We start from the raw sequence: 11,351 nt of genomic DNA, 5'->3' as shown, positions 1-11,351 counted from the left end.
ACTTCCATGTTGTCAGTTGAGTTGCATTTAAACTCCGAACATCGTTAAGTTGCAGCTTTGTTTCATAGGAATTACAAATAACATCGTATTTAACATCGATTTATGGAGGCGGAGCTTACATATTCCTCACAAGTGGCAATACAGTCAGCTGGCATTAAATGTGCTATGTAACACACATGAAACATCTTACTCTGGTTTGTTTGTTCAGATTAGGTTCCAAATGTGTTGCGCAAAACTTGCGCGTCTTTTCATTTTGACAGCTATTCTAACTTGTGACAAAAGCGGTACAATGAAGTAACGCGTAACTTCAGTAGCTTTTATGGTGCATTGAGCAACAAATCTTTCACAGAGCTTCTGGTGTAGTATGTAAGGTGAGTGGTTAATACTCCTGGTGTCCATGGTTCGAGTCTGAATATATTTTTTTCATTTTTTTTATCCTTTTCTGTAGCTCAAGTTGCAACACGATTTAAAATTTGCGCTTTTTGCGTTTCAAAGAAGAAGAAATTGTGTTCTGTTGTCCTTAATTTGAACAGTGAATAAATTGCACTGATGTTGCTGGTACTGGCTTTGAAACAAGTCGTGTTGCTTGGGGTATTTCCATAGTTCGGATCATCAGTACTGTAGGAATCTTCCGGCAGCAGTACTACAGGAATCCAGCAAGATCGAATCCGTTCTATTGGATTTCTAACTGCAGATATATATCTATGAACAGATACAAAGGAGGAAAAAAAAGTAGGACGAGCCAGGGATTGAACTCAGGACTTCCTGATACGAATTACAACCAGTAATCACTAAACCACAAAGCCTGCCCATTATGAATTAAATGAACCAATGAATGTTTTAGATATTATAAATATATATATATGTAGCGATTGTAAGGATGTTCCATCGGGAAGTGATACGCACTACACGTAGGTACAACAGTCCATCCAAATGCTGCCTGATTCTTCGTTATTAAGATCTGTATCTGTGTCCATATCGGAAATTTGAAATTACACTTGTTTATCCTCTGCTTTACTGAAATCGCAGAGCTCTCTACGGTTTGATAATGTAATTTTTAAAACGTGTAAGTGTGGGTTCAGTTTCTCAGTTTTAAAATAGTTTTTTTTTGCACAGAGGTATATCCATTACTTCACTTCACTTGTGTATGTATAATGTATATATTAGTAATTCATTCTCTGACTATCACATCATTTCACATCTCGTGACACACAATAGCATCCTTTCTTCCGTTTATTTAAGCGTTCCGCTTAACAACTACGTGAATACAATGATTCATATATAAATAAGTTTTATATAAAAATACGTATCCCTAAACATTACGTGTGTCTTTGATTGCGAAGTTCGAACTTGGAATTCTTCGAATCGACTGAACAATAATTTGGTTTTTCAAAATGTGACCTATACGATACGAATGGATAAGTCTTATTCCTCTGTCACGTCGGTCAAGGGATCCTCTCGCTTATCGCTCATCAACACCATCTCAGATAAATAACCTTTCTAATTGCACCATTCGATTTTTCTTTTGTGGGGTAGGGGCTTACAAAAATTCACTTTGGCCTTATCACTTACGAAATATGATTGCTACGTACTAAACATCAGTAGTGTGTTTGTTCGATTTCTTTTTTTGGCTGGGTATGTTTGATCTTGATATCACTGCGACTGCTGATCAATACTTTTAGGCTTGTGGGCTCAACGAGACGTATCGAATTTCTGCTTCTTGCCCAGAATCTTCATCAGGCTCTTGGACATGTAGTAGGGCTTCTCCTGGGTGCCGTCGTTTCGTTCACAGTCCTCCACTAAAACCGGAAAACGTTAGGGTTAGTAAGACTTCTTTATGTTCTTTTTTTGAACGTAAAGTCTACAGAAAGTATACTACTTCTCAGCTATGAGTTCTATGATCACTTCCACAGTTTTTAACTGAAGGCTTTCGTGTGAAATACTTACAGAAGCACAGGAACAACGTATCCACCGCTACCGAATACACGCTGAAGAACACCGACGCGATCACGTACGTCCCGACAAACACCAAGATCGCCGGAATGAACGGATAGTGCAACGGTTTGGTTGGCCCGCTATCGAAGAACGTATAAGTCACGGCCGCCATTCCACAGGCAATCAACAGCTTCGACAGGAAGAACAGGAACCCAGTCACCTTGTCCAGCGCAATCACTCTCAGGATGTTTCTGGCCAGCAGACTGAATGCATCCTTGGCACTGGAGCAGAAGTTCTTTCCGTGGATTGCACACATGATGTACGCGTTGGTGTTCAGGAACTTGAGGAAACTCTCCAAACACCAGAAACAGCACTTGCAAACGCACAGCACCGCCTTCACCACTCCGTTGTCGTACTTTCGGAGCTTGTGATCGACGTACTCCAAACAGGCCCGGATGATCTTGCAGATGGCGATGATCAGTGAACCGAACGCCAGCGTTCCCAAGTGGTAACGAACCGTACGCAGAAAACCTGTTGTTAACACGAAGAACCGGAGCTCCTTCTTTCGGAAAGTCCAGTACCAGGTGGCGAAGGTGAACGCTAGAACCATATCGCCGAAGGCCGACACGAAACAGATACCCCAGAAGAACCCAAGCACGTTGATTGCCTGCGAGAGAAAACAAATGATGAGCGATCGCACAAAGTATGACGAAGAACTACTCACGTGGAAGTACCCCACTTCCTTGGGGCTGTTGATCTCCTGGAAGTGGCAGGCCGCATCCGTACAGCGTGCGTCCAATGCCCGCACCAAACTGTTCCGGCAGTGATCGTTGAACACCGTTGGATCGCACACATCCCCATCGCGGTACCCGTTGTCGCACACGCAGGATGAGGACGTGTTCAAACCGTACACCCGATGAACGGGTTCTCCGATCGAGGCCAGGTACAGCCCGACCACGACCGAGAACACGATCACCAGGATGTGCAGCGCCCACGGTATGATCGGGAAGAACACGGTCGAGAAGATCGCACTGACCGCTCTGTGGGATGATCGAGTTTCTTGGTAATGTGTGGAATCTGTTGAATAATGCGGGAACTTACTTGCTTCCTTCCTTAACCAGTGCGATCGCGATCACGATCCGCTTGCGGAGGACTAGAATCACCAACAACAGAACCACCAGAATGATCGACAGAATGATCAATATCCACAGCCAGGTGCGATCGGATTTGAACCACGAGTTGATCAGCGAGCTCAGATTGGGCGACACGTTGACGTGGCTTTCGACCGGATGTTGGCTGATGTATTGGTACTGCTCGTAGCTATAGTACACGCCTGGAAGAGAAAACGAAGTTTGGTAGAGTTCAGCGATCGAGGGGGCGGGATTGGGACTCACCGTAGCAGAGGGCAGCAATTACGCCAAGAATCGAGATCCACACCATCGGTTTGGCGATCCAGCGCAGCATCGTGATGAAGATCAAGCTGGCGAAGAGGGATACCACGAGGAACACGATCACCATGCGCCATGACTGCAGGATGTCTTCGACGACCATTTGGCCAGTCTGGTGGGGGGAGGGGATGAACGTGTCAGTAAAGGAAATTCAATTCTGATAATTTTGGATTTAGGGTTGTTAGTTGTAAACTTTGTGAATAAAATACAGTGGTTTGCTGATGAGTCTGATTCATACTAATGTGTCTTACTTCTTAATGAAATTAACTTAGTTTAAAATACAAAATTAAAGATCTCCAGATGTTGACAGGCTCCTAGAGAAGGTCTTCAAAGATTTCAGAGAAATGCTTGTCCAAACTTCCGAGAAACGTCTTTCCATTTTTCCATACTTATGAGGAAAGTCATCACAGACTTCTGGAGTAGGAATTCCCAGACATCTGGGGAGAATTCAGGGAAAGATCTTCTCATACGTCTGGGGAAAAGTCTTCCAGACTTTTGAAAAGGGACTTCCTATAAACGTCTTCACAGGTTTCTGGAGAGGGTCTTTCCAGACTTCTGGAGAAGGTCTTTCCAGACTTCTGGAGAAGGTCTTTCCAGACTTCTGGAGCAGGTCTTTCCAGACTTCTGGAGAAGGTCTTTCCAGACTTCTGGAGAAGGTCTTTCCAGACTTCTGGAAAAAGGTCTTTCCAGACTTCTGGAGAAGGTCTTTCCAGACTTCTGGAGAAGGTCTTTCCAGACTTCTGGAGAAGGTCTTTCCAGACTTCTGGAGAAGGTCTTTCCAGACTTCTGGAGAAGGTCTTTCCAGACTTCTGGAGAAGGTGTCTCCAGACTACTGGAAAAGGTCTTCCCAGACTTCTGGAGAAGGTCTTCCCAGACTTCTGGAGAAGATCTTACCAGACTTCTGGAGAAGGTCTTTCCATACTTCTGGAGAAGGTCTTTCCAGACTTCTGCGAAATGTCTTTCCAGGCTTCTGGGGAAGGTCTTTCCAGACTTCTGGGGAAGATCTGAACAGACTTCTGGGGAAGATCTGAACAGACTTCTGGGGAAGATCTTTCCAGACTTCTGGTGAAACTCTATCTGGGGAAGGTCTTTCCAGACTTTTGGAGAAGGTATTTCCAGACTTCTGGGGAAGGTCTTTCCAGACTTCTGGTGAAACTCTATCTGGGACTTTTGGAGAAGATATTTCCAGGCTTCTGAAGATGGTGTTTTCAGATTTCTGAGTAAGCTCTTTCCAGACTTCTGGAGAAGGTCTTCCCAGACTTCTGAGGAAGGTCTTCGCAGACTTCAGCGTAAAGTGTTCCTAGACTTCAGGGTAAGGTACTCATAGACTTCTGGGAAAAGTCCTCCCAGTATTCTGGGGAAGGTCTTCCCAGACTTTTAGGTAAGGTCTGTCCAGACTTCTGGGGAAGGTCTTCCCAGACATCTGGGGAAGGTCTTTTCTGAATTCTGGGGGAAAGTCTTCAAAGACTTCTGGAGAACGTATTTCCAAACTTCTGGGGAAGGTCTTGTCTGAATTCTGGGGAAAGTCTTCACAGACTTCTGGAGAAGGTATTTCCAAACCTCTGAAGATGGTCTTTCCTGAATTCTGAGGAAGCTCTTTCCAGATTTCTGGAGAAGGTTTTCTCAGACTTCTGAGAAAGGTCTTTCCAGACTTCAGGGTGAGGTGCTCCCAGACTTCTGGGAAAAGTCCTCCCAGTCTTCTGGGGAAGATCTTCCCAGACATCTGGGGAAGGTCTTCCTGAACTTCTGGAGAAAGTCTTCCCAGACTTCTGAGGAAGGTTTTCCCAGACTTCTGAGGAAAGTCTTCCCAGACCTCTGGTTATGGTCTTCCCATAGTTCTAGGTAAGGTTTTTCCAGATTTCCGGGGAAGGCCTTTCCATACTTCTGGAGAAGGTCTTTCCTGACTTCTGTGGAAGTTTTTTTCCAGACTTCTTGGGAAGGTCTTTCCAGACTTCTGGAGAAGTTCTTTCCAAATTTCTCGGGAAAGTTTCTTCTGACTGTTAGGGAAGGTCTTTCCAGACTTTTGGGGAAGGTCTTTTCTGAATTCTGGGGACAGTCTTTCCAGACTTTTGGGGATGGCCTTCCCAGACTTCTGGGGAAGGTCTTTCCTGAATTCTGGGGAAGGTCTTTCCAGACTTCTGGAGAAGGTCTTTCCAGACTTCTGGAGAAGTTCTTTCCAAACTTCTCGGGAAAGTTTCTTCTGACTGTTGGGGAAGGTCTCTCCAGACTTTTGGGGAAAGTCTTTTCGGATTTCTGGAAAAAGTCTTTCCAGACTTCTGGGGAAGATCTTTCGAAACTTCTGGGGAAGGTTTTCCAGACTTTTGGGGAAGGTCTTCCCAGACTTCTGATGAAGAACTTTCCTGGACTCTGGAGAAGGTCTTTCTAGACTTCTGGAGAAGGTCTTTCCTGACTTTTGGTGAAGTTCTTTCCAGACTTCTCGGGAAGGTCTTTCCTGACTCTTGGGGAAGGTCTTTCCAGACTTTTGGGGGAGGTTTTTCCAGGCTTCTGGGAAGATCTTCCCAGACTTCTGGGGAAGGTCTTTCCAGACTTCTCGGAAAGGTCTTTCCGGACTTCTGGGGAAGGTCTTCCCAGACTCCTGGGGAATGGCTTCCTAGACTTCTGGGGAAGGTCTTACCAGACTTCCTGGAAAGGTGTCCCCAGACTTCTGGGGAAGGCCTTCCCATAGTTCTGGGGAAGGTCTTCCCATAGTTCTGGGGTAGGTCTTCCCATACTTCTGGGTAAGGTTTTCCCAGACTTCTGGGGAAGGTCTTCCCTGACTTCTAAGGAAGGTCTTCCCAGACTTCTGGGGTAGGTCTTCCCAGACTTCTGGTTATGCTCTTCGCAGACTTCTGGGTAAGGTTTTCCCAGATTTCTGGGGAAGGTCTTCCCAGACTTCTAAGGAAGGTCTTCCCAGACTTCTGAGGAAGGTCTTCCCAGACTTCTGGTTATGCTCTTCGCAGACTTCTGGGTAAGGTTTTCCCAGACTTCTGGAGAAGGTCTTCCCAGACTTCTTGGAAAGGTGTTCCCAGACTTCTGGGGAAGGTCTTCCCAGACTTCTGGTTTCGCTTTACGCAGACTTCTAGGGAAGGGCTTCCCAGACTTCTGGGGATGGGCTTCCCAGACTTCTGGGTAAGCTCTTCCCAGACTTCGGGGTAAGGTCTTCCCAGACTTCTGAGGAAGGTCTTCCCAGACTTCTAGGGAAGATCTTCCCAGACTTCTTGTTATGCTCTTCTCAGACTTCGGGAAGGTCTTCCCAGACTTCTGGGTAAGGTCTTTCCTGACTTCTGGGGATTTTTTTTCCATACTTCTCGAGAAGGTCTTTCCTGACTGTTGGGGAAGGTCTTTCCAGACTTTTGGGGAAAGTCTTCCCAGACTTCTGGGGAAGGTCTTCCCAGACTTCTGGACAAGGTCTTCCCAGACTTCTGAGGAAGGTCTCTGAACAAAAAGTTCTGGTTTTGATTTATTATGAGTGTTCTACAGGGTGCGGCAGGAAAAAATGCGAAAAGTTCAAGGCACTATAACACGCTAAATATGGGATATATATGACTATTTTTTCATGACAGTGTATCAGTCAATGTCTATATTCTAGCACTGAAAAATAAAAATGAACATTTTTGATGTTTAACATGTGATATTGTAGGCCTAATAAGCGGATATCAATAAACTGCGCGCCCAATGGTCATTAAACAAAATGACTATAACAGTAACAAAATTAGCTCAAATTCGACGAACAACCAGACCACACTGATCCAGAGCCATGTAGTTTCACATACCAGATGAAATAAGTACATATATTTGATGATATTGTAGAGAAAATCAACAATTTTGTTTTATCTGCGAAATTTAGCAACCTGTGCGATTTTCTACGGTTTGAAAATTCTGGTTGTCTTCATCTTCAGGCGCCGCCCTGTAAAGGTTAGTGACCAAAATGGGAAATTTTTTAATTAACTTTTCAGAAAACTAGCCTATTATAGATCATGGAACGTTGAAACATAGATTGGTTAATGTCAAATGGACGAAAATGAGGTTTGAAGTTGAAAAACACTTTCGCATTTTTTCCTGCCGCATACTGTATACCATCTTTACCAAGTTTTACCTATAAAACCCTGACTCACATCCTTCAAACAACACAAAACAAACCTACCCCGGCTAGCAGTTTAATATTAACGACTCCCTCGATGATGTTTTTATCGATGTCCTTGATTGTCTCCAGATTGGGAAGGCAACGTTTCGAAACTGCTCCGTCATCGTCGTCGTTGTCAGGGTTGGTGGTGCAGTGATTTTACGGGTTACGTGAGTTGCCAATTGTGGGAGAGTCGTGTGCCAGGGGTTCATAAACAGTAGCAATAAGATAGAGATAGATCGATTGTAGAGAGTAAGAGCGATAACGCATTAACAGTGCCTACTGATTAGTTGGTTCGGTTAGTTTCAGGGTTATTGAGTAGAAAGCGCAAGACGGAGTAAGAGGGAGACAAAAAACAACGCCACAGCTCTAGTTGGATTAGTCAAACACAGAGGCATTCGCAAACGCAGCATGCTACGGGTTAGCAATACTGTAAACTCGATGTTACGCGATGTTCGCCGCACAAACCTGATGGATATTGGTATCGTTGGTAACGTGCGACAGCAGGTTATCCACGTAGCGTGCAAAGTAGGACTGCAGTTTGGTGACGCGATCGACCAGCAGCTGCCGACCTCGGCGCCGTTGGCTGGCACAGTCCCGCATCTCGGCTGAGAGTTGTTTGCCGGATCGGGTCGAGTGGTCTTTGGGGGACGGAGCTAGTTGGTACTGGGGCAGTACCATTGGTGGAATGTAGGGACACTCGGTTTCCGGTAGGTCCGAGATGCACCGTTTAGCGACTGCAAATAGCGACTCTTTCTATGACCGTTCTTGATTCTAGGGGGTAGTCTTTTTGAAGTTATGGGTACAGAGACAAAACATCGATGCGACACAAATAGATGCAAGGGACTAGGGATCGGAGTATTGCGGGGTCTTAGATATTGAACAATGAACGATACTTACACGGAACGCTCTTCAGATAATACCTGGCGCAACGTCCTCGATCGATGAGCGATTGAATATCGTTGCAGCCGAGCTGATCCTTCTGGACGGTGTGATCACAGATCAGCTTTGATCGGATGCTAGCGAGGGAATTTGCATTGCAAAGGTTCGTAACGAACGTGAAATCTTCGGTGGGACATTCTTTGACGCAAACCTGCGGAGTCTTGCAGCCGTACAGCGGGACGTCATATTTGGCACACTCAGTTATGTCGAAGAACACCAGATAGGGTTCCTTCTGGACCTCACTATCCACGCCACATTTGAGACCGTTCGAGTCGGTCGGGACTAGTAGGCGATCCAAGTCGCCGTGGTGAAGTGCTGTGTGTAGATATAGTAGGCAGGTTATTGACGTTCTACAGGTTTCTGCGTCAGGAGGTACTCACCATAGTAGGCCACCGCTCCCCAGCCCGCTAGGAAGGCGATGAACAGAAGGAGACATGGAATGTCCGTGCATGATCGCTTCGACAGAGGTCCCTTGAACTCGGGATCGTACTTCAGTGGTTGACCTGTAAAGAACGAAAAAAGTTTTGTCGTAAGTTTATCATGTTACAACACAACGTCCTCCTGAAACACATTTCTCTTCAAAATACAGTGTTCTTACTTTCAGATGGATCTAGAACATCATCTGCGGTGTGTTGTATGACGCGATCTCCCGATCCACAGCAGAGCCCCATCTTCACTATAAATTTCTTTTCTGACTAATGTAGTCGTCAATTAGCAATCGAAAACTGATAACCTGATAAGCATTTCGCAGTATCTATCTATGTATCACTGCAGTTACACGTACGTTATATACTGTATGGTAATCTCACTGTGAATCACAATTATGTAAAGAGATTTATTTAGTATTGCAACTCGTAAATCGCTCGAAACTTGTAAACTTAAACTAAATTTTCCGAATGCTCCCAAACATTCTTATCATTCTATCGCACAGCCCTCGCGGTTTGCTTCCCTCGAACAAGCGGAGCACTCTCGAGAGATACCTACTGTTATCGTTACATTTGGTATACTGAATGCGTTTGGTATCGCCACAAGAGCGACACACAGAGTGGAAGCAAACAAAAAAAGCGTTCAGTCGGACAAATTCAACGAAAATAGATTAGTATGTAGGTAGGAACAGTGCTGCTCAAAATAAACTCTACATTCGTTGATTATTATCTAAAACGTGCCTATTTTGAGCACTGAATCTCAATATTTTACTTGGGTATTGCAAGTAATCAAGGATTTTGTAAATAAGATATCAGTCTGTCAAAACACTACAACATTTCAGAAGAAACTTCGAATACATTAAATAGTCCTTCTCAAAAAATTCAATACAATCAACTTGATGTGATGTGGGTGCTTAATTGATTTTTTTTTAAAAAAAATTACAGTTCGAATATCAAGATAATATTTTTAATGCCCGGTTGTATTTGTATGTCATTCAGTGTAATGAAAACTGATATTCAGATCTCTTCTTTAGATGAAAATCGAACAACGTGTATCCTATTCTGTCCGTCCCTGTAGGTGTAGATGTAACGTCCTTTACATATTTGCTATTATTTTGGGGGCATGAGCAATAGTTTAAAATGGTAGTAGTTGATCCATTTTTTTCATACTATTCCAACCAGCTTAAGATGGTTTTAGAGCATTTCTAGCTCAAAATATGAAAATATCAAGACTTTTTTGTTTTTGATGAAATTTTCACAAATTCCCGAAAAACTCTACTAGTTTAGGACTCCGGGGATATGTGTGCCTGGTCCACATGCTTCCGGAGTTATTCCGGATTGTCTTGGGGTACCAAAATTGGCCGCATACTTTGCACAACGTATATCTCAAGATCCCGATGAGATAGAAGAATAGCGTCTTCGGTGATTTTTTTCAGCATGTTAAGAACTAATTGGCAACGGCGACTTTGGTTCGCGACTCGGCCACTAGGCGGCGCCAGTGTAAATCATGTCGAAACCCTCATATCTCAGAAACCTGATAAGATAGAAAGATGCTGTCGTCGGCAAAGTTCTTCAGCAAGCTCAGAACTATCTGATAGTAAAGTCTTTGGTTTGGGATTTATCCGCTAGGTGGCGCCTTGTATCTGAAAAATTCAAACACGTATTTTTCGATACCCTAATGAGCTACAAGCATGCCGTTTTCAGCGAAGTTGTTCATCAGGCTAAGAAATATCTGACAATGGCATCTTTGGTTCGAGAATCGTCCGCTAGGCTGCGCCAGGGTAAAATATGTTCAAAATTATGTATTTCAGAATCCTGATAAGATAGAATGATGGCGTCTTCAACAAAGTTCTTCAGCAAACCAAAAACTGTCTAACAACTGAGTCTTTGATTCCTGATTTATTCGCTAGGTGGCACTTCTTCCAGGAAATCCTTCAGAAATTCCTCCGGGAATCCTCTAGAAACTCCTTCAAAGATTCCTCCAGGAATTCCAGCGCGAATTTATCCAGGAATTCCTTTCTCTTGGATTTCCTCCGGGAAAGTCTCCGGTAGTTCCTCCGGAAACTCCTCCATGAATTCCTCTAGGACTCCCATCAGGAATTCTTCCGAGGATTCCTCTAGTAATTCCTTCGGTAATTTCTCCAGGAATTCTTCGGGGATTTTTTCCAGGAATTCCTCCGGGGGTTTCTCTAGGAGTTCTTCCGTGAGTTTCTTTAGGAATTCTTCAGGTTTTTTCCAGGACTTCCTTCGGGAATTTCACTGAGAATTTTACCAGGACTTCCTCTGGGAATTCTTCCATGAACTCCCCCGGGAATTTCTTAAAGAATTCATACGGGAATTTCTACATGAATTCCTCCGAGAATTGCACCAGGAATTTCTCCAGGAACTTCTTCAGGAAAACTTCCAGTTTTTTTTCAAGGAAATCCTCTGGAAATTTCTACAGGAACTCCTTGAGAGATTCTTCCAGGAATTCCAGCG

The 11,351-nt window shown here is 44.2% G+C and overlaps 1 protein-coding gene across 5 annotated transcripts in view; it reads right to left on the bottom strand.

Moving 5' to 3' along the window:
• Window positions 1–934: 934 nt before the first annotated feature.
• Window positions 935–11,351, bottom strand: part of LOC109403171 (choline transporter-like 2) — a 78,574-nt gene continuing 68,157 nt past the window's right edge. For 2 of the 5 annotated variants that reach the window (XM_029875532.2, XM_029875533.2), the window contains 8 exons: window positions 8,829–8,951; window positions 8,407–8,763; window positions 7,975–8,243; window positions 3,330–3,495; window positions 3,037–3,268; window positions 2,660–2,975; window positions 1,948–2,602; window positions 935–1,799 (listed from right to left, as the gene is read on the bottom strand). In XM_029875532.2, the coding sequence (XP_029731392.2) occupies window positions 1,693–1,799; window positions 1,948–2,602; window positions 2,660–2,975; window positions 3,037–3,268; window positions 3,330–3,495; window positions 7,975–8,243; window positions 8,407–8,763; window positions 8,829–8,951 (2,225 nt within the window). In that variant the 3' untranslated portion in view covers window positions 935–1,692. Of the gene's footprint in view, window positions 1,800–1,947; window positions 2,603–2,659; window positions 2,976–3,036; window positions 3,269–3,329; window positions 3,496–7,527; window positions 7,620–7,974; window positions 8,244–8,406; window positions 8,764–8,828; window positions 8,952–9,046; window positions 9,371–11,351 lie in introns of those variants that run through there. The other 3 variants (XM_062856313.1, XM_029875534.2, XM_029875535.2) reach the window with 3 other exon arrangements.

This window comes from Aedes albopictus, chromosome 3 (assembly GCF_035046485.1).
Source record: "Aedes albopictus strain Foshan chromosome 3, AalbF5, whole genome shotgun sequence".
Taxonomy (NCBI): Eukaryota; Metazoa; Arthropoda; class Insecta; order Diptera; family Culicidae; genus Aedes; species Aedes albopictus.
The sequence above is the reverse complement of the archived record's forward strand: the minus strand, read 5'-3'. Positions and strand labels throughout refer to the sequence as shown.